General features: G+C 39.3%; 1 protein-coding gene across 2 annotated transcripts in view; it reads right to left on the bottom strand.

Moving 5' to 3' along the window:
* LOC116894550 (vomeronasal type-2 receptor 116-like) overlaps positions 1-23,584 on the bottom strand; it is a 31,456-nt gene extending 7,872 nt beyond the window's left edge. The window contains exons 1-5 of one of the 2 annotated variants that reach the window (XM_032896259.1): positions 23,328-23,584; positions 4,260-4,551; positions 3,109-3,915; positions 2,480-2,707; positions 1,314-1,437 (exon numbers count right to left, since the gene is read on the bottom strand). In XM_032896259.1, coding sequence (XP_032752150.1) covers positions 1,314-1,437; positions 2,480-2,707; positions 3,109-3,915; positions 4,260-4,551; positions 23,328-23,542 — 1,666 coding nt within the window. In that variant the 5' untranslated portion in view covers positions 23,543-23,584. Of the gene's footprint in view, positions 1-1,313; positions 1,438-2,479; positions 2,708-3,108; positions 3,916-4,259; positions 4,552-8,080; positions 8,110-23,327 lie in introns of those variants that run through there. The other variant, XM_032896260.1, reaches the window with a different exon arrangement.
* Positions 23,585-23,997: the final 413 nt, after the last annotated feature.

The following is a 23,997-nucleotide window of genomic DNA, read 5'->3' as shown; positions in this document are numbered from 1 at the left end:
CTCGTGGGATCCTTTTTGTCCTACTGGGTTGTCTTGTCCAGGCTTGAAATGAGGCTTATACCTAATGTCATTGCATCTTGTCATGGCATGTTCAGTTGACATTTCCACCATTTTCTGAAGAAAACCTGAAGAGCAGTGGATTTGAGGGAGAGGGTAGGTGGGGGTGTTGACTGGAGGGATGGAGATCTGTGATTAGAATGTGTTGTATAAAACATAGAATTTTATAAAATCAAAGTAAAAAATAGCATTATGATTTGCTAAGAAGAACATGGATGTCAGAGAGCAAAATGTGATGGTTTGAATGAGAATGTCCCCCTGCCCCATACATATTTGTATGCATTTGCCCCTCATTGGGGGCACTATCTGGAAAGGATTAGGAGATGAGGCTCTTTTGGGAGAGGCATGTTGCTGTTGAAGGGTTTGTCATTCATTGTGTCTTCTTTGTCTCCTACTTGTGGATCTGCATGTGAGTGCTCAATTGTTCTTGTTATGCTGTCTTAGTTAATTTCTGACTGCTAGGAAGAGGCATGACCAAGGCAACTTATAAAAGAAAGCATTTAACTTGCCGACTCACAGTTCCATATGGGGAACATGGCAAACTACAGGAAGGACGGGATCTGGAAAAAATAGCTGAAAGCTTGCATCTGATCTACAAGCATGAGGTAGAGGAGCGGGGAGGTGGAGGTGGAAGAGAAGAAAGAGAGAGGGAGGGAGTAGGAGAGGGGAGAGTGAATGCTAAATGGAAATGAAATGAGCTGTTGATACCTCCAAACCCATCCTAAATGACAGTCCTCCTTGAACATGTCCACACCCCCTAATCCATCCCAAATAGTTCCATAACTGTAGCTCAAGTATTCAATCATAAAAGCATATGTGGGCCCTTCTCCTTCAAAGTATCACATACAGTTCTGCTCTGCTTTTATGGACTCTAAGTACCTGAAAATACAAGCCAGTTAAATGCTGTCTATTATAAGTTGCTTGGTCAGATTACTTTGTCATATCAGTAGAAAAGAAACTAAGACAAAAGGCATGGTAAAATGAAGCAGGATACTCTATTGTTGATAAAGTTGTTTCTTCTGTCAGCCTCAACCACAATGGTACAAGAACACAAAGAAGTTATGAATTTCAATGTCAAGTGTGTATTATTTCAGTGGGAAAAATAAGCTGTAACCTGTGATTTTCTGACATTTGGAAAGCAGAGAATTATCTTCACTGAAGTGAACTGATTGCAGTTCATTTACAGATGTTTTCCATTTGCTTAGATTTTGCAGATGTGAATAGATATGAATGTGTTTTGCATGGCTGACACTTACCTGTCTCATTGGAAATCTCATTTTCTGGACAAGGAATGCAGTCAAAGCAACAGGCAACCCTGCCCTCCTGGTGGGTTTTCCTGAATCCAGGATGACAGCTTTCACTGCATACAGACCTTGGAATCTGAGAATGGTCAGGATAGCAAGTGGTCAGGTTTGGATGGAGTCTCCAATACAGTGGTTTTGAATATAGAACCATTAATTTTTTTTATGCCAATTTCTCTAAATGCAAATAGTTGAATTGTTTTTACTACTAGTATGAGTCATTCACAGGCCCATGTTGTTAATGTTTGGTCCTAATAATATGAATTTACTAGAAAATTGTTGAAATTGTTTAAGGTGAGTCATAGAAGCAAATGTTTATGTTCTTGGTATCATGTCTTGGTATAACTACAAATCTACTGCCTCTTTACTCTTGGTTACAAATACAAATAATTTTTTTCCATGGTAAAAGTTCACCAAGTCAGTGTGACAGGTATTAGAATCACTGTTGAAATGAATCTATGAGAATTATTGAAAAATATCTTTTTAGATTTGTTTACTTGAGGTGCACAGACCATGTCTAATAGTAGGTGGCTCTGATTTATTGGCCATGGTTCCTGAAAAAATGGAAAGCAGGAAAGCAGTTAACACTCAGCAGCCCTCAGCGCTCTCTGTACCCTGACTGTTAATGAAAGGCGAATCTCTTTCCCCACCACCTAAGAACCTGGCTTTCTGCAGTCATAGAATATACTCTCAAACTGTGAACCTAGAAAATTGCTCCTACATTGTTTTGTTAGGTAGCATTTTTGCAACTGCAAAACAAACAACTAACACACATTCCCTTCATGGTCTTCTGTCCTGACTGGGTCAAGAAGAAAAAGGCTAACTGACCATTGACTGAAAACTTCCAAGCTGGGATCAAAACAAACTTTCTGTCAGATGATCTGAGATAGTGGTGGAAATCTTCCTGAAAAATTCTGTATTCATGATATTTGGTAAACGAGAAGACTGAAAAATAAATATAGTTCATTTTGCAAAATTAGGTGTTAAGATAATTTTGTATATTCGTGGTCATTACTTGCCTATTAGTGGGCCCTGTGTGAGCAATGAAGAATCCTGACCCTCAGAAACACGATTTTGAGATTTCCATATTCTTCAAAACACAGAAGTAAGATGCAACCCACCTCTGTCGACCCTGTGGCCCACTGTATCATGTTAGAAGTTACGGACAGTTTCTGTTCCTTTGGAGCACTTGGAGAAAACGTTCCTACTTTCACATTTAGCCCAAGACCTTTCGGGAAATTCCAAAAGTTGAGAATGTCATACTCTACGTGTGATTTCCTGGTACAATCCAGATCTTCATTTGCTCCATTCTGATTGATGAGTTGTCTTTCCCTTAGAAAGGGGTGAAGCTGAAAGAGATGCATGTGCTTATATTACATAAACTAGAGAGAAGCAAAGGCCAAGCAGGATTAGGAAATATCTCTAGTTAATTTTAATCCCCGAGTGACTATTTACATACTGTAAGCATTTTAGAGGTGTTCATGTTCATTGTGATAATTCTCTGTCTCTGATTTTTTTTTGTTGTGTGAAATCTCTGAGGTAAATGAACCTTTTATATTGAAAATTTACTGTGAAATTATTGTATGGCTCTTTGTAATATAACTATATATGTTGCTATATATATATAGCACAGTCTTTCTTGCATATTGTTGACAAAATAATCTAAACTATGTATTGCCTAGATTTAGTGAATTTATAAAGTCTTCAAGTATCATGTGCTGATATCACAATAAAACTGAAGTGACATTACCTGCCAAGGGAAGAATGCCATCTTTTTTCCTTTTTCATGAGTTTGAAATTGCACTTGATTGAGAATCATCTCATGCAGACTGTGGGCCACAGCATACACAGCATTGTATACATTGTAACTCTCTTCACTCATGGCCATGTCAAATATGTTCCCAGGCAAGAATCCCAAGGAGGCATTAGGCAAACAGTTGTGCACAATTTTACAATCTTTCTTAACAAATGAGCAATTGAAGTACATGTGCCACAATACATGAAGATAAGTGTCTTCCGGGTATTTGGAAGGGTTGTACTTCTGCATAAAATCTGTAAAATTAGGAATCTTTTCATGATGGTGTGAAAAAATAAGAGCTCCATGCAATGAGTCTATCATGAAATAATCATCAAATTTAGAAACATCCCACTGTGAGATCAGTACCCATACTTTCCATGTGAATAACTTCTGCTTAATATTTACTATTAAGCTTAATAGAGAATCAGAGTCCCCATAAATAATAATCACATTTGATGATGATTCCAGGATCTGCACATGATTTTTCCAGGATTTGGTAAAAAACGAACCCTTGATGACTGGGATCATTTCTACAAATGCTGTGCAGACTCCATTTTTATCCATTTCATTTCTCAAGTCTGACAGGGTCTGGGCACCTTTGTCATCATCTATGATGAATATCCCTACCCAGATCCAATGGAAATGAAGCATCAAAGATACAATGCCAGGCGTCAGAAATGTATCTTTGGGGGCCACTTGGTACAGAGAAGAAAACCGTCTTTGTTCACTCAGGAGACTATCAAAAGGCCCAAAAGTAAGCTGCAGAAAAAAAATAAGATAAAAGAACATTGTCATAAAATTCAACTCAATTTTATAGTAATGGTTTGAAGTCTTTAGGACAATCCTGTTTTGAAGGTCAATCTTACCTTTTATGGGTTTTCCATAAAAGTACGAAAAATCTTAGGTTCAATAGTGTCCTGTGTCTATTCTATTTTTTCCCTTTTATCTGTTCTAAGCTACAGAAACATAGATGTACCATTAATTGTCTGCCTCATTTCCCTATCTGTGAAGAGTGATTTAAGTTTCCCTATTTTCCCTCACAGCCTTCTAAAATGTCACCAAGTAGAACTGACCTAATGTCCTATCCCATCACCTTCTCTCACCTGTGGAAATTTGTAAAGATCCAGGAGTGTGCCTATGCATTCAGATATTGTCCATGATGGTCCTGTAAGTACAGCAGCAGAATTGCTCTCACTTGCACTTATGTAGTTAGGAATGTCATAATTAGACCCTGAAAGTGAGCTAAAAAGTTTGACCAGAGTGTACCTCTGACCGTGTGGGACATTATTGATCTCAAATCCCAGGGATGTGTTTGGTAAAAGATGGGGATTGCTGTTGATTTCCTCAATGGCAAACCTCATGGCCAAAATATATTGGTAGCTCTTCAACTTAAACCTGAACAGAAGGTAGAACAATATTTAGGGAAGACTCATCACATATCAAATGTGCAAGTTTATTGCAATGACTTTTACAGTTTGCATGCTTCTGTTTCTAAACATCCATGTTTAAATATCTTCTCAGTATTTTCTGAAAATAGAACAGGATTATTTTTTCCCTTTCCTTATTTTTATTGAAAAAGTTCTTTTTTTCCACACAGTATATATTTTTAAAGACTTATTTATTTATTATATATAAGTACACTGTAGCTGTCTTCAGACACACCAGAAGAGGGCATCAGATCGCATTAGAGATTGTTGTGAGCCACCATGTGGTTGCTGGGATTTGAACTCAGGACCTCTGGAAGAGCAGTCAGTGTCTTAACCACTGAGCCATATCTCCAGACCCCACAGTATATTTTTATTACATTTTCCCCTCCACCACTTTTCCCCAATTATTCTCATATCTCTCACCACTCAATCCCATACCTATTCTTTTTTTTCTGTTACTAGAAAATAAAAAAGTATGTAAAATAATAATTCATTAAAATAAAAACAAAGAAACTAGAATAGGACAAAACAAACAAACAAACAAACAAGAACCAAAGTAAAAGGACAAGGAACAGAAATAGAGATTCAGAGACACACATGTTTTCTTTTATAGAAAACCTTAAATCAAAACATAACAACAAAAATCCTATACATAGTATGTATAAAAAAGTCATGTATGGTTAAAAAAGTGCCATTATTCAAAGTTCAAAAGTGAGTTTATTCTTTTTGTTTTCCATCTATTATTGAGCATGGGCCTGGTATTATTTGTATACTCATGGAGCCTCATTGGAGACAACTATTTTTTGTATTTGCCTTTGGGTTATGGATGGGGGCTTGTGATAGCTTACAAATACTTCTGAATTAAATACGGGGGCTCGAGGCCATTTCCTCTCTAAGCACTGGCAGTCTATCTGTCATAGACTGTTATAGGTCCTTTACATGCTTTCACAGTCTCTGTGATTTCATACATCCATCAGTCTAGCTATATTCAGAAGGCCTCAGTCTTCTCCATATTCTCTGGCTCTTACAATTTTTCCTCCTCCACTTCTGCATTTTCTGAGCCCTGAATAGGTTTTATGGATACATCTTATTTAGAATTGAATGTGCTACTGCTGTAGGGAACCTTTCCAATGATTGTAGAGTGAGACACCAATCTATGAACATAACAGAATATTCTTTTTTTTCTATCGCACACATTTTGCTTTTATTTTATTTTTTAATCTTTATTAACTTGAGTATTTCTTATTTACATTTTGATTATTATTCCCCTTCCTGGTTTCCAGGCCAACATCCCCCTAGTCCCTCCCCCTCCCCTTCTATATGGGCTTCCGCTCCCCATCCTCCCCCCATTACCGCCGTCCCCCCAACAATCACCTTCACTGGGGGTTCAGTCTTAGCAGGACCCAGGGCTTCCCCTTCCACTGGTGCTCTTACTAGGATATTCATTGCTACCTATGCAGTTGGAGTCCAGGGTCAGTCCATGTATAGTCTTTGGGTAGTGGCTTAGTCCCTGGAAGCTCTGGTTGGTTGGCGTTGTTGTTCATATGGGGAATCAAGCCCTTTCAAGCTCTTTCAGTCCTTTCTCTGATTCCTTCAACGGGGGTCCCATTCTCAGTTCAGTGGTTTGCTGCTGGCATTCGCCTATGTATTTGCTGTATTCTGGCTGTGTCTCTCAGGAGAGATCTACATCTGGTTCCTGTCAGCCTGCACTTCTTTGCTTCATCCATCTTATCTAGTTTGGTGGCTGTATATGTATGGGCCACATATGGGGTGTAGAGGGCAAATAACATTTCGCCACCACTAGATGGCGCTGCGCCCCACGTGGAAGCCAGGTCAGTCAAGATGGCGCTAGCTTTACCGCGCAAGCCCCAACTCCCTATGGGGAGGTTAACTGTGTGCATGTGCAAGAGTGCCTTCTTGCCAGGTCTTTGCCCATTTCAGGGCGTACCTGATGAGGTCATGAGTAAACAACCAATCAGGTGTGGTGCGTGCACAGGGGATAAATAGGCGCGCCTGGCGGCGCAAGCAGGGCTTCCACCATGAGAGAGGAATAGACAGGAATAAAGTCACTCATAGTAAAATTTCTATGTCTCGCGTGCTCCTTGCCGGTGGAAAGTCGCCGTGGGACATTTGGTGCCAAGAAACCCTGGATAAAAACATCGCCGGTGCCACGGGAAGCCTCCATTTCGTGGGAGAAATTCAGAAGCTATAGTGGGGTAAGACCCTGAGAGACCATGGCTGGCCTTGATCTGCTCCAACTCTTACCCACTGCCGACGCGGCAGGTGCCGCTAGTTGCTCTGGCAACCCTCGGGCTTTTCTATTGACCTTTGAGTTTCTAGCTACCACCAAACGGCTTCAGAGGTCATGGGAACTGCTCAGTTAAAACAACAAAGCGAGAGAGCGTTGGGGAAGGAAAAGATGGTCAGAAACAGGGGGTAGTGAAAAGTTGCAATGAGAAAAGGAAACTGATCGATCTCAAGTAGCAGTCCCCTCCAATTCGGAGGTGAGAAGTTGGGAAAAGAATGTCCCGGGAGAGAATAAAAGAGGAGGTAAAAGGAACACAGTATTTTGGGAGAAAAACTTTGTCTTGGTGCTTATAAAAGGTATAATTAAGCTCCCGCGCCGGCTCTCGGGACGCCGCGGCGTCCGTGCGCTGACGCGACAGCTTTACAGAGTCATGCTGATCAAATTTGATCGAGGCAGACCGCCTGAAAATTTATTCAGGAGAATCAAACAAAAGGACATCTCAGTGCCCGTGCACAGCCTGATGGAGTTTATGTAATTGGGTTGTGAGTAAAAATATTCAGGGCTGTGTTTCACTTCCATACCATTGGCAAATGTCGGTTGTGCCGCTCAGATAATATATCTTAGTATCTTACAGGAATTGGGTTTCAACACGTTGGTGGACTAGTCCAGGAATTGAGACAATCCATCGCCCATATCAACTCCACCCGAGTGGATAGTCACCGTGGACACCATCTAGTTTTTTCCCTCTTTGTCTATTGTTTGTCTCTGGTGCACCAGGATGTCCCCGTGTCTGTCAGTTTATGTCTGTGATTTTTTTTCTCGTTGTTTAAATGTTTCGTTTCATGTTCAAAAAGAAAAATGGTAAAAACCTTATCTGCCGGGTCGTCCACCTTGACTTGGTTTTTAACTCGTTTCAAGGAACAAATGAATAGAAAAAACAGTTTCAATCAGGTCTTTAAAGCCCTGTGCCTAGAGCCAGGTGTCTAGATTAGCTGGAGGAGCCGGCTTAGAAGCTGGCTAAGCGTCTACAGGCTGATCTTAAAAGCGCTAACAGCTTCTCAGCTTTTTTGTACAAGAGTTGATAGCTGTTTCTCTTAGAAAAAAATCCTGACTGGTTAATTGACTCAACAGGTGACAAGGTGCATCTCTTAAAATCATAGCTAAAAAGGTAAAAATGGTGTTTTGATATAGCCACTTCAACTTTGGTTTTAAATGTATAAATATGCTCTGCTTCTATTGGCTTTCAAGTTATTGGATATGGTTAAAAAGGTATAATATTGGTAACAGAAAGTTGGCTTAAAACTGTAATTTAGATGAAGTAATTCTAGATACACGTGACATTTATTATTTTCCTAGTGAGACAGGTCTAAATTGAGGTAATGTTTTTATGAAATTCTTATGCTAGAAACCAGGCTTCTAAAAGAATTTGGGACATTGTCTCGAAAGGTATTGGAGACCACGCCATTGTGCGTTCTAATGTAGAATTGATAGTCAAACTTACAACATAATAGATGAACTTGGTGCCTTGGGAGACTATTGTTGGGGGTTGACTTTTGCTTTCCATAGGTGTGGCTTGCCCTGAAGTTATCTGTATTCTAATGCTAATTTCCACTGCCCGGAGAACAGCTGCCTAGTCACGTACTAAGAGCTCAGGTGACCTTGTGGTGGTGGTCTGCTGTTACAAGGTGAATTTAAGATTGTGATTAAGGATTGCCAGTGTTACATTGACTAACTCAAATTTATTTATAATTGAGGAAAAATCAAACAGGTAGAGATTGTATTGGATAGAGATTGTTACAAGATTTATAAAGGATTGATGAGGTTTTAGAACTTATGAGAACATTACAGCTTGTTTGCTTACTCCAACTGCCATTTCAAGATAGATTTAGAGGATTGTTTTATTCAGGTTGTTTTCATTCTGGCGGTTGCGGGTTTTTTTTTTGTTAGCTTGCTTATAATTTTAAGGAGCCCATAGAGTGATATCATTAAAAAGTGGCTAACAGCCTTATATTATATAATTTTGTTATTTTCAATGTAAGAAGTTAGAACATTAAATCTTTCAGTATATATATAGAAATTTTTACTACAAACATTTGCTCTCAGTATGAGCTTTAATATTTGGGAGTAGCTGTTTTCTCCAAAAAAAGAATATTTGAAGCTAATGTTAAGCTTCTAAGGATGTTAATTGGCTAAGTACCACCTTACCAGAGGACTTGGGTCTTTGTTATGCACATTGAGATAAAGCTTTAGCTGTTTTAGTACAGAGTTGTGGACTGGAGTCATGGAAGTATTTTAATAAGAAACCTAGTAAAACATATCTTGTTTCCAAACAACAGTTAATTGGTTATTAAAAAATACTGATATTTGGCCTATCACTTATACAAATTTTTCAGACAAATTGATAATTTTACTCTTTTACATGCTTTTTGTACTTCCTACATATTTGTGCTACCCATAGAAAATAAGAGTATTTTTTTTCTATCTAACGAAAAGGCTACAGGTATGATTAGATCACTTGCTTATTCTCTTGAGTTTCTGCTGCTTCAGCACAGATTATTAATTTCATGCTTTAGCCGCTGTTTTTAAAATGTTAAAATCAAGCTTTCACTTCATATACTGATAGCCAATGTGTGACTTGTGGTTTACAATTGATTAAAAGGTTTTATCTTTTAGATACTACTAGCCCTCAAATTTTACAATTACTTAACGCTTTTATTGGAGACAGGTTTTCTACTTTAAATCAGTGAGTGATTCCAGTGTAAATTGTCTGACAACTCACTGTCCTTTCAGTGCTCTGGCTCAGAGAACTAAACAAAACCATAGACCCAGCTCTTTGAAAATGATAATGGAGTTGATAACACACCCTCACGAAAAGAGGAAGACTCCGTTTGCTTACTTTCAACGCCCAGCCTCACCCTGCCAACTCAGATTTCTAAATAAGGCTAAATCTGGACCTTGTTTACAGGATTTGACATTTCTAATTAATGCTTATGTTTAGATAAATAAAGTTTGTGAGGTGCTAGAGAGATGGCTTAGTGATTAAGAGCACTAAATACTGTTCCTTTATAGGACATTTAAGAACTCAAACTGGATTGCCTAGACTCCTTAACTAGGGAGGACAGATACCAGACAGATTAGGCCTTACATAAGAAAAATTAGTAAAAAAATCTCATTCTTTATATATCCAAAACAATAATGCTAAAAACAATAATTTGGTATACAAGTCAAATTATAAATACAAGTACTCAGTGTCCTCAATTTAATCCTCGAGGACTTATCTTAATAAACAATATTTTAACAATTTTAATAAATAAATAGGGGGAGTTATCCCTGTATGCTAAAATATGCTCCTTTTATTTCAATTTTAAAAAATTTGGATGACAAAGTTTATGGCACACTACAACTAGGCATACTTCTTCCTAGGTCAAATAGAGAGATCCACATTTTGACATGATCCTGTCCAGATATTTTATATGGGGAAGAGGAATGTTTGTGTTTTTCTACAGGATGCTACAAGAGTGTGCCAGCTGCCTGGGTGGTTGCTGAGACTTGTTGATCCTGGTTACATGAAGATTCAGCTCTCGTGGTTGGGTCCCTAGAGTCATTCCTCTGCCCTGAAAGGAAGACGGAAGATCCCCCCCTTCACCTTTTGTCATCACAGAAAATCTTGCCGTTGCTGCAGTCAGTGTTACCGCTGTGTGTTCCCGTCCCCACTGTGGCCTACGCCAGACTCTGTACACTGCTGCTTGCTGACTCCAGCTGTTACCCCTGTCCCTTCATTTCCTTTGTGACTCTTGCTGCCTTAACTGGTAACTGGTGTTGCCATTTTACAGACTGTAGCTTCACAGAAAGCCACCTGTGTAAAGCTACAGTGACTGGAGAACTCTGTCCTGGTCATACAGATCTCAGAAATTGGTTCCATTGTTTGCTGGTTGTTCCAGAGAAAATGACTGATCCTGAACTGTCCTGGAAAAAGACCTTGACACTTTCAAATTGTAGCAGCCATTACTGCTACAGACATTGTGTCTACAGTGTCTGAGTTATCCTCCCTATTGTTAGACAAGTACAATGGGTGAACTTTCTGAGTAGTTACTAACAATTGGGAATTCTAAATTTCATTATAGGAGTGGCTTGACCATGGCCCTTGGTGGCAAATAGCTGAGGAGGACCAAATGAGGTGCCCACTACTTATCGGGAGGGTTCTGTTTGATACAGCCCTTGCTGTGGATCAGTATTCATACCATGGTTGGTTTGCAAACTCAGACCTCAACAATAATGTGACAAGGCCAATTCACTAAGCACTTATGGCCATTGTACAAAGGGCCTCCACTGAATTTGGTTATCTTGCTCAGACTTACTCTGTATCTGAGTTCCCTGCTCCTGCACCCCAAGGACCTGTGGGGTCCATTGCACTGGGAGGAGAGGGTCTCTCTCTGTATTCTGAGTTCTCTGCTCTTGCACCCCATGGATCTGTGGATCATTGCACTGGGATTGAGAGAGACTCAGTGATTTCCTTTGATCAGCCCCCTGCACATCGCTGAGGTTTCCTCATTGCACGCGATATGGGTGATCATGACTGCTATAAAATTTATAAATAAAAGGGTGAGATGTAGAGGCCAATAACATTACCACCACTAGATGGCGCTGGCTCCACTGCGCCCCACGGGAAGGCCAGGTCAGTCAAGATGGCGCTTAGCCTTTACCGCAAGCTGGCTCCCCATGGGGAGGTTAACTGTGTCCAAGAGTGCCTTTCTTGCCAGGTCTTTGCCCATTTCCGGGATGAGCACCTGATGATGAGGTAAGCAACCAATCAGGTGTGGGTGCGTGCACGGGGGATAAATAGGCGCGCCTGGCGGCGCAAGCAGAGAATAGACAGGGAATAAAAAGTCACTCATAGTAAGAATTTCTATGTCTCAAAGGTGCTCTTGCCAAAACGTGGGACATTAATAAAAAGGTGAGATGTAGAGGTCGCAATAACATTCGCCACCACTTGGCGCTGGCTTCCACCATGAGAATGGAAGGCCAGGTCAGTCAAGATGGCGCTTAGCTTCATCAAGGAAGCCGCTCCCTATAGGTTAACTAGTGCGCATGTGCAAGAGTGCCTTCTTGCCAGGTCTTTGCCCATTTCCGGGCGCACCTGATGAGGTTGAATAAGCAACCAATCAGGTGTCTACACGGGAATAAATAAAAGTGCTCGGGCTTCCACCATGAGAGAGGAATAGACAGGAATAAAAGTCACTCATAGTAAGAATTTCTATGTCTCGCGTGCTCCTTGCCGGCGGAAAGTTGCGCGTGGGACAATGGGGCAGGCTCATAACAGAATATTCCAAGGAGTCATTTTATTTTGACATTAATTTAGCAGAATCATACTTTTTCATTTCCCCCTTGGTCCATGGCCTATCTAATTTCAGGTTTTTGGCTACCCTAGCAGTGTTGGTTTTCATCTGAAAGAGGAGTGGACCTTAAACCCAATCAGAAATTGCTTGGTTAGTTCCATAAGCTTTGTGCCACAATTGCCCTATTGCATACTTGCATCTTGCAGTCATGAAACCACTATTGATCAGATTGTTGATATTTACATTTCTCCTTTGATAGCATGTAGAGTACCTTCAAGTTCCATGAACATTAGTCTATAGGAGTGAAGGCTCTAAGTAGACACCAGCTCATTTTTTTCATGTTCAGTAAGTTCTGTTAGTGTCATATTCAGCAAAGGGTCTTACCTTCATTTTGTGTAGAGCAACCAATAGCCTTATCCATAGCCTGGGTTGTTTGGATGTTTGTGTAGGCCTTATTTTGCCAATGCCTCAACCCATCTCTAGAACCGTAAGTTTCATTTAGTGGCAGGAAATGGGCTAGTTGTGGCTTTCTCTCCTATGTTATTTGGTGATTCCTTTGAAATTTCTTTCTTCTATCTGTCTGCCTTTCTGTTTGTCTGTCTGTGTATCTTTAAAGATTCTACACCAGAGATAACCAGGTGGTGAAAAGCAAGCCAAAAACATAAGCAACTGAAACCAATAATATTTGGCAACATCAGAACCCAGTTTTCCAACCTCTGCAAGCCCTGGATACCCCAACACACATGAAAAGCAAGATTCAGATCTAAAATCCCATGTCATGAAGACAATAGAGGACTTTTAAAAGGACATAAATAAAATTAAAGGAATACAGGAAAGTGCAGATAACCAAGCAGAAGCCACTAGATAGCAAACACATAAATAATTCAAAGTAATACAGGAAAAAACAAACAGATGAAGGAATTGAACAATACTGTCTATGATCTAAAAATGGAACTAGAAATATTAAAGAAAACTAGAAATATTAAAGATTACCAACTCAAAGGACCAGAAACCATCTTAAACAAAATAATAGAAAACTTCTCTAACCAAAAAAAGAGATGTCCATAAATATATAGGAAGCCTACAAACAGCAAACAGATTGGACCATAAGATAAATTCTTTCCATCACATAATAATCAAAACACCAAATGCATAGACTAAAGAAAGAATATTGAAATTAGTAAGGGAAAAAGACCAACTAACATATATAGGCAGACCTATAGAATTACATTAGACTTCTCAACAGAGACTCTAAAAGCCAGAAGATCTTGGGCAGATATCATACAGACCCTAAGAGAACAAAAATATTAGCCCAGGCTACTATACCAGCCAAACTCTCTGTTATTATAGGTGGAAAAATCAAGATATTTCATGACAAAACCAAAGTTTAGCAATAAGCTTCTACTAATCAGCCCTACAAAGGATAATAGATGAAAAGCTCCAACACAAGGAGGGAAACTACATCCAAGAAAGAGCAAGGAATTAATCCTCTCACAACAAACCAAAGTTAGCCAAACAAACATAATTCCACCTCTAACAACAAAAATAACAGGAAGCAAGAACCACTGGTCCTTAATATCTCTCAACATCAATAGACTCAATTCCCCAATAAAAAGAGATAGGCTAACAGACTGGATTCACAACAGGACTAAGCATTTTACTGTATACAGAAAACACATCTCCGTGACAAAAACAGACACTACCTCAAAGTAAATGGCTCAAAAATAAAATTCCAAGCATATGGTCCCAAGAAACAAGCTAGAGTAGTCATTCTGATATGCAATAAAATAGACTTTCAACCAAAAGTTAGGGAATAAACCAAGATGGGAAGGACACAACATACTCATCGAAGGAAAAATCGACCAAGATTAACTCTCAATTCTGAACATCTATGCCCCAAATGCAAGGGCATCCACATTTGTAAAAGAAATGTTACTGAAACTCAATTCATACATTGCACCTCACACAATAATAGTAGGATACTTCAACACCCCATTCTCACCTATGGACAGATCATGAAAACAGAAACAGAGACACAGTGAAACTAATAGGAATTATGAGTCAAATGGGTTTAATAGATATCTAACGAATATTTCCCAAAGAATATTCCTTCTTCTCAGCACCTCATGGTACCCTCTCAAAAATCAACCATATAACTGGACACAAAACAATCTTTAACAAATACAAGAACATTGAATGAATCCCTGTTGAGAGCTTCTGATTCCACTTTTAGGAATTTGGCATTTGTCTCTGGGCTTGGACAAGGAAGTAGGCTTAGATAAGAATATTAGGAACAGGGACTGGAGAGATGGCTCAGTGACTAAGAGCACTAACTGCTCTTCCAGAGATCCTGAGTTCAAATCCCAGCAATAACATGGTGACTCACAACTATCTGTAATGAGATCTGGTGCCGCCTTCTGGTGTGTCTGAAGACAGCTACAGTGTACTCTTCTATAATAAATAAATCTTAAAAAAATACCAGAAACAGTGACCATGGGGCTTTGTCTACTACTTAATTATTACCTTGTGTGATCGTTTTGCTTACTACTTTACTTAATTACTATCTTTTTTTTTTCTTTTCTTTTTTTCGGAGCTGGGGACCGAACCCAGGGCCTTGCGCTTGCTAGGCAAGCGCTCTACCACTGAGCTAAATCCCCAACCCCACTTAATTACTATCTTATGTGATCTCTTTGTTTTCTATTTCACTTGATTACTTTGTGTTTGATCTAAGAACTGACCTTTTTTTTTTCTTTTTTTAAATACTTGGAATGATATAAAAGCAGGGTGGAGAGAAATAAAGCTGCTTCAGCCTTAGTACAGACTGGACATATGACTATGAGGTCAGAGTCCAGGGTCAGTCCATGTATAGTCTTTAGGTAGTGGCTTAGTCCCTGGAAGCTCTGGTTGCTTGGCATTGTTGTTCATATGGGGTCTCGAGCCCCTTCAAGCTTTCCAGTTCTTTCTCTGATTCCTTCAACAGGGGTCCTGTTCTCAGTTCAGTGGTTTGCTGCTGGCATTCGCCTCTATATTTGCTGTATTCTGGCTGTGTCTCTCAGGACAAGCTGCTCTTAAAGGGGCCAGCAGCTTTTGACTTCTATGGTAAGGAAGCTGATGGTTGTTTTTCTTACAAAAATCTCAATGGTTGTGATTATTGGCTTCAGCAGGTGACAAGCTTCATCCTTGAAATTACAGCTAGACTCTGTACCCAAGTCCCATGGAGGAGAGAACTAGACTCTCAGAAGTGCAGACAATCCTGAAAACTCAGGGGAGACCGCCACTTCTGCTAACATTCCCGGTCCACGAGGAACCTGCCTAGTGTCCTCTGGATACAGGAATACAGGAGCAGTCAGGGGCAGGAACCTTCAGGTTTCTGCTTGTGCTGAGAGCTGAAAGCCAGTCACCAGGAGCACCCACACACTTGAGAGCAGAGATAAGACCAACTTTTCTGCTTCACGTGACCCACCTGGAGGCTTCAGGTCACATAAACCCAGTAGCAGCTCTCTGTTCCCAGATCTGGCAAAAGAAAACAGGTATATAGGAGTGCTGAAACAAAGGCTTACAGGAGGGTCAAGCCATTGTCAGAGAAAGCAAGACAAGCTAATACTAGAGACAACCTGGTGATGAGAGGCAAGTACAGAAACCAAAGCAACATAAACAAAGATTACTTGGCATCATCAGAGCCCAGTTCTCCCAACAAAGCAAATACTGGATATCCAAACACAATGGAAAAGCAAGTTTTGAATTTAAAATTACATCTCTTGATGACGATAAAGGACTTTAAGAAAGTCATAAATAACTCCCTTAAAGAAATACAGGATGATACAGGTAAACAAGTAGAAGCCCTCAAAGAAGAAGCAGAAAAATCCCTTAAAGAATTACAGGAAATCACAACAAACAGATGAAGGAATTGAGCAAAGCCATCCAGGATTTAAAAATGGAAATAGAAACAATAAAGAAAGCACAAAGAGAATCAACACTGGAGATATAAAACCTAGGAAAGAGCTCAGAAGTCACAGACATGAGCATCACCAACAGAATACAAGAGATAGAAAAGAGAATCTCTGGGGCAGAAAATACCATAGAAAACATCAACACAACCATTGAAGATATGCAAAACACAAAAAGCTCCTAACCCAAAACATCTAGGAAATACAGGACACAATGAGAAAATTAAATTTAAGGATAAGAGATATAGAAGAGAGCGAAGGCTTCCAACTTAAAGGACCAGGAAATATATTCAACAAAATTATAGAAGAAAACTTCCCTAGCCTAAAGAAAGAGTCACATAAACATACAAGAAGCCTACAGAAATCCAAATAGATTGGACCAGAAGAGAAATTCCTCCTGGCACATAATAGTCCAAACAGCAAACGCACAAAACAGAGAAAGAATATTAAAAGAAGTAAGGGAAAAAGGTCAAGTAACATATAAAGGCAGACCTATCAAAATTACATCAGACTTCTCACCAGAGACTATGAGAGCCAGAAGATCCTGGACAGATGTCATACAGACCCTAAGAGAACACAAATGCCAGCACAGGTACTATATCCAGCATAACCCTCAATTAACATAGATGGAGAAACCAAGATATTCCATGACAAAACCAAATTTACACATTATCTTTGTACAAATGCAGCCCTACAAAGGATAATAGATGGAAAACTCCAACACAAGGAGGGAAACTACACCCTAGAAAAAGCAAGAAAGTAATATCCTTGCAATGAAACCAAAAGAAGAGAGACATACAAACATAATTCGACCTCTAACAATCAAAATAACAGGAAGCAACAATCACTATTCCTTAATATCTTTTAGCATCAATGGACCCAATTCCTCAATAAAAAGACATAGTCTAACAAACTGGATACATAAAGAGGACCCAGTGTTTTGCTCCCTACAGGAAACACACCTCAGAGACAAAGACAGACACTAACTCAGAGTGAAAGGCTGGGAAACAACTTTCCAAGCAAATGGTCAGAAGAAGCAAGCTGGAGTAGCCATTCTAATATCAAATAAAATCAATTTTCAACTAAAAGTCATCAAAAAAGATAAGGAAGGACACTTCATATTCATCAAAGGAAAAATCCACCAAGATGAACTCTCAATCCTAAATATCTATGCCCCAAATACAAGGGCACCTACATATGTAAAAGAAACCTTACTAAAGCTCAAAACACACATTGCACCTCACACAATAATAGTAGGAGATTTCAACACCCCACTCTCATCAATGGACAGGTCATGGAAACAAATTAAACAGAGATGTAGACAGGCTAAGAGAAGTCGTGAGCCAAATGGACTTAACAGATATTTATAGAACTTTCTATCCTAAAGCAAAAGGATATACATTCTCAGCTCCTCATGGTACTTTCTCCAAAATTGACCATATAATTGGTCAAAAAATGGGCCTCAACAGGTACAGAAAGATAGAAATAATCCCATGTGTGCTATCAGACCACCACCGCCTAAAGCTGGTCTTCAATAACAATAAGGGAAGAATGCCCATATATACGTGGAAGTTGAACAATGCTCTACTCAACGATAACCTGGTCAAGGAAGAAATGAAGAAAGAAATAAAAGACTTCTTAGAATTTAATGAAAATGAAGGTACAACATACCCAAACTTATGGGACACAATGAAAGCTGTGCTAAGAGGAAAACTCATAGCTCTGAGTGCCTGCAGAAAGAAACAGGAGAGAGCATGTCACCAGCTTGACAGCACACCTAAAAAATCTCTAGAACAAAAGAAGCAAATACACCCAGGAGGAGTAGAAGGCAGGAAATAATCAAACTCAGAGCTGAAATCAACCAAGTAGAAACAAAAGGACCATAGAAAGAATCAACAGAACCAAAAAAAATTGGTTCTTTGAGAAAATCAACAAGATAGATAAACCCTTAGCCAGACTAGCGAGAGGACACAGAGAGTGTGTCCAAATTAACAAAATCAGAAATGAAAAGGGAGACATAACTACAGATTCAGAGAAAATTCAAAAAGTCATCAGATCTTAGTATAAAAGCCTATATTCAACAAAACTTGAAAATCTACAGGAAATGGACAATTTCCTAGACAGATACCAGGTACCGAAGTTAAATCAGGAAAAGATAAACCAGTTAAACAACCCCATAACTCCTAAGGAAATAGAAGCAGTCATTCAAGGTCTCCCAACCAAAAAGAGCCCAGGTCCAGACGGGTTTAGTGCAGAATTCTATCAGACCTTCATAGAAGAACTCATACCAATATTATCCAAACTATTCCACAAAATTGAAACAGATGGAACACTACCGAATTCCTTCTATGAAGCCACAATTACTCTTATACCTAAACCACACAAAGACCCAACAAAGAAAGAGAACTTCAGACCAATTTCCCTTATGAATATCGACGCAAAAATACTCAACAAAATTCTGGCGAACCTAATCCAAGAGCACATCAAAACAATCATCCACCATGATCAAGTAGGTTTCATCCCAGGCATGCAGGGATGGTTTAATATCGAAAAAACCATCAACGTGATCCATTATATAAACAAACTGAAAGAACAAAACCCCCAGATCATTTCAATAGATGGTGAAAAAGCATTTGACCAAATTCAATAACCCTTCATGATAAAAGTCCTGGAAAGAATAGGAATTGAAGGCCCATACCTGAACATAGTAAAAGCCATATACAGCAAAACCAGTTAACATTAAACTAAATGGAGAGAAAATCCTGAAGCAATCCCCGCTAAAATCAGGGACTAGACAAGGCTGCCCACTCCCCTACTTACCAATATAGTTCTTGAAGTTCTAGCCAGAGCAATCAGACAACAAAAAGGAGGGGTCAAGGATACAGATCTGGAAAAGAAGAAGTCAAAATATCACTATTTGCAGATGATATGATAGTATATTTAAGTGATCCCAAAAGTTCCACCAGAGAACTACTAAAGCTGATAAACAACTTCAGCAAAGTGGCTGGGTATAAAATTAACTCAAATAAATCAGTAGCCTTCCTCTACACAAAAGAGAAACAAGCCGAGAAAGAAATTAGGGAAACGACACCCTTCATAATAGACCCAAATAATATAAAGTACCGTGTGACTTTAACTAAGCAAGTAAAAGTTCTCTACAATAAGAACTACAAGCCTCTAAAGAAAGAAATTGAAGAAGACCTCAGAAGACGGAAAGATCTCCCATGCTCATGGATTGAAAGGATTAATATAGTAAAAAATGGCCATTTTACCAAAAGCGATCTACAGATTCAATGCAATCCCCATCAAAATACCAATCCAATTCTTCAGAGAGTTATGCAGAACAATTTCCAAATTCATCTGGAATAACAAAAAACCCAGGATAGCTAAAACTATCCTCCACAATAAAAGGACTTCAGGGGGAATCACTATCCCTGAACTCAAGCAGTATTACAGAGCAATAGTGATAAAAACTGCATGGTATTGGTACAGAGACAGACAGATAGACCAATGGAATAGAATTGAAGACCCAGAAATGAACCCACACACCTATGGGCACTTGATTTTTGACAAAGGATCCAAATCCATCCAATGGAAAAAAGATAGCATTTTCAGCAAATGGTGCTGGTTCAACTGAGGTCAACATGTAGAAGAATGCAGATCGATCCATGCTTATCACCCTGTACAAAGCTTAAGTCCAAGTGGATCAAGGACCTCCACATCAAACCAGACACACTCAAACTAATAGAAGAAAAACTAGGGGAAGCATCTGGAACACATGGGCACTGGAAAAAATTTCCTGAACAAAACACCAATGGCTTATGCTCTAAGATCAAGAATCCACAAGTCGGATCTCATAAAACTACAAAGCTTCTGTAAGGCAAAGGACACTGTGGTTAGGGACAAAACGGGCAACCAACAGATTGGGAAAAAGATCTTTACCAATCCTACAACAGATAGAGGCCTTTATATCCAAAATATACAAAGAACTCAAGAAGTTAGTCCGCCGGGAGACAAATAACCCTATTAAAAAATGGGGTTCAGAGCTAAACAAAGAATTCCCAGTTGAGGAATGCCGAATGGCTGAGAAACACCTAAAGAAATGTTCAACATCTTTAGTCATAAGGGAAATGCAAATCAAAACAACCCTGAGTTTTCACCTCACACCAGTGAGAATGGCTAAGATAAAAAACTCAGGTGACAGCAAATGCTGGCGAGGATGCGGAGAAAGAGGAACACTCCTCCATTGCTGGTGGGGTTGCAGACTGGTACAACCATTCTGGAAATCAGTCTGGAGGTTCCTCAGAAAATTGGACATTGAACTGCCTGAGGGTCCAGCTATACCTCTCTTAGGCATATACCCAAAAGATGCCCCAACATATAAAAAAGTCACGTGCTCCACTATGTTCATAGCAGCCTTATTTATAATAGCCAGAAGCTGGAAAGAACCCAGATGCCCTTCAACAGAGGAATGGATACAGAAAATGTGGTACATCTACACAATGGAATATTACTCAGCTATCAAAACCAATGACTTTATGAAATTCGTAGGCAAATTGTTGGCACTGGAAAATATCATCCTGAGTGAGCTAACCCAATCACAGAAAAACACACGTGGTATGCACTCATTGATAAGTGGCTATTAGCCCAAATGCTTGAATTACCCTAGATGCCTAGAACACATGAAACTCAAGATGGATGATCAAAATGTGAATGCTTCACTCCTTCTTTAAAAGGGGAACAAGAATACTCTTGGCAGGGAATAGAGAGGCAAAGATTAAAACAGAGACAGAAGGAACACCCATTCAGAGCCTGCCCCACATGTGGCCCATACACATACAGCCACCCAATTAGACAAGTTAGATGAAGCAAAGAAGTGCAGGCGGACAGGAGACGATTGTAGATCTCTCCTGAGAGACACAGCCAGAATACAGCAAATACAGAGGCGAATGCCAGCAGTAAACCACTGAACTCAGAACAGGACCCCCGTTGAAGGAATCAGAGAAAGAACTGGAAAGCTTGAAGGGGCTCGAGACCCCTTATGAACAACAATGCCAAGCAACCAGAGCTTCTAGGGACTAAGCCACTACCTAAAGACTATACATGGACTGACCCTGGACTCTGACCACATAGGTAGCAATCAATATCCTAGTAAGATCACCAGTGTAAGGGGAAGCCCTGGGTCCTGCTAAGACTGAACCCCCAGTGAACGTGATTGTTAGGGGGAGGGCAGCAATGGGCAGAGGATGGGGAGGGGAACAGTGATAAAGAAGGGGAGGGGAAGGGGTTAGGGGAATGTTGGCCCTCAAACTGGGAAAGGGAATAACACTCGAAATGTAAATAAGAAATATTTAAGTTAGTAAAAAAAATAAATAAAATAAAAAAAGAAATACTCAAGTTAATATAGATAAAAATGTAAGTAAATATAATATCCAAAAATAAGGAAAAATTAGAATTTACATATAAATTACAGAGTAGAGGAAAATAGATAAATTGGCATCAACTGCAAAAAAGAGAAATGTAAAGAATATTTCCAATAAAATGAAAAAATGCCACCTAAACTAGATATGTTATTTTTATAGCATCTATAATTGTAAGTTCATTTTAGTTTTATTTTTTACTCCATAGTGTATTAAATAACATTTATACAGCACTCTCTCATTGTACATATTAAACTATACAGCCACAGAGGGCTCATGTAATTTCAAGTGTGAAGTTTGTAGACATAGGACTGCTGTGGTAAAACTTGAAGATGTATTCAGGCTGATGCACAGTAGTGCCTGACCTGTTGAGATTGGAAAGCAGAGGAGAAGAGTAACAATGACAGCATCTGTTGTAAACCAGTTTTCATCTTAGTGTCCAAGGTGCAAATGTCTAGAAGATTTGTAACCTTCCTTGAAGTAAGCAAGGGTCCCTGGGACCAATAGACTCTTCATAGAATATTTTGTTGAGGGATCAGTTTCTGAATTTTCCATGCTGCCTAATGTAAGGCTAAACCTATTACAATATCCTTAATGTCAAATGACATTTTACCCTTGAACATTTTCCTCTTCCACTGCTGAATTAATGGCTGAACTCTAGAGATGCATTTCAGCAGACACAGTAACACTAACAACAATCCATTCCAACAATGCCACACGAACTATAATCTATCTGCAGTCCTATATTTGTTTTAGGTGAGTTTCTACCCATTCTCACCAAGTTAATCCCTGAATGTGTATTTTCATGCTCCCTCGTTGAGCTCAGATTTGAGTGCAAGCTGCACTTCTTATTTTCAGGTACTTATTGTGTGGTTACCTAAAGCAATGAACATGTCTGTATCGGACAAAATAAACCTCTCTTCCTTTAAATACTAATATGTACGATTGTTTCTCATTAGCAGGACTTACTAAACTCAAGCACTTGTCTGGCACTATCTTTCCATCTTTGAGAATACCTAGAAACATTTTTCATAGGCCCCCAGTATAATCAATATGTGCATAGAAACACATTCATGACAACAAATACACATTGAATACATATGTGGTAAACAGGTAAACATGATAAGTTATCACAAAATATAAATATTAAAAGTTAGATCAAATAATCTGAAACAGTTGAAGGTATTTCTAAAGCAGACGGTAGGTCTCCATTTCTTTCTTCTTTTTTCTTTTTTCTATTTTTCAGAGCTGGGGACTGAACCCAGGGCCTTGCGTTTGCTAGGCAAGCGCTCTACCACTGAGCTAAATCCCCAACCCCGTAGGTCTCCAATTCTAATCCTGACATTCCTGCTCCCAAATTGTCAGCAGCACACACAGACATTATTTGTTACTGCAGCCTCACACAAGGAAATAGTCACTAATAACAGTGGCATTATTCTTTCTTACAGGGGCACAGCTAGATTTCTAGAACCGTCGCAAGTACTCTATTAACTTTTGATTTTATAGTCTTTCTCTTGCAGACTAACACTGAAAACATTCGAACTTCGAGGAGTTACAGGTATGGTAGAAAAAATGGAGGAGATTTCCAGTGTCTACTGTGGAAAGAAAGTGAATAAACCCCAAACCCCTTGTCTTTTGAAAATACTAGATAAGTCACTAAGAACACAGGGCTGCAGAAAGACCTAGGATATGTCTTACTAGGGCAAAGATTCAGAAAAATGCTGTTTGAATCTGTATTTTCCCTATGGTATGTGACTGCCAAATCTTGAAAAATAAATGGATAAAGGACTTACTCAATCATAACTTCTTTGCTGAATTTAAGCATCCACCAGTCAATTGTTTCGTTGAGGGGGTAGACAGCAAAAGCAGGGAAAAATCCAACAATCACCACATTTCCTTTCCCCTTTAAACGATAATTCATCTTGACTAAGCACTCGCTGCTTCTGTAGGAGCACAAAATAATTGGAATCTGCAGAAAGCAAGAGATAAAAGTCCAAGCGAAGAGCATATTAACAAAGTATTTGCCCCTTCTTGAACATAACTAGTTGAACTCTACAGTGTCCAGCACACATATGCATGGCTTATGTGTGCATTATTATTTAGAATTTTATTGGAGACTGAAGTTATCACTTGAATCATCTCAAGTTCTTTCTGATAGGCCTCTTCACTCCCCTGTGGAATTGTCCAATACTTTCTTCCCACAGTCTTGGAATCTGAGGGCCTGAATTTGTAATAACAAATATTATGGATAAAAAATGTTTTTTAAAGGTTCTCCAGCCACAGGCAATATGATTTAATCCAAAACTAGAGATTCAGTCCCAAGGCATGAAAGCCTTAGTGAATTAAGCCACAAATGTGACCCAAGAAACTACTCATGGGAAAGCCATTTATGATGATACAAATATGTATACCAGATGATGTTGTGGTAGATGAAATGAAAAGGTCCCCAAGAAGACCATGCCT

This window comes from Rattus rattus, chromosome 2, assembly GCF_011064425.1.
Source record: "Rattus rattus isolate New Zealand chromosome 2, Rrattus_CSIRO_v1, whole genome shotgun sequence".
In the NCBI taxonomy this organism is placed as follows: domain Eukaryota; kingdom Metazoa; phylum Chordata; class Mammalia; order Rodentia; family Muridae; genus Rattus; species Rattus rattus.
This window is presented reverse-complemented; position numbering and strand designations above follow the sequence as displayed.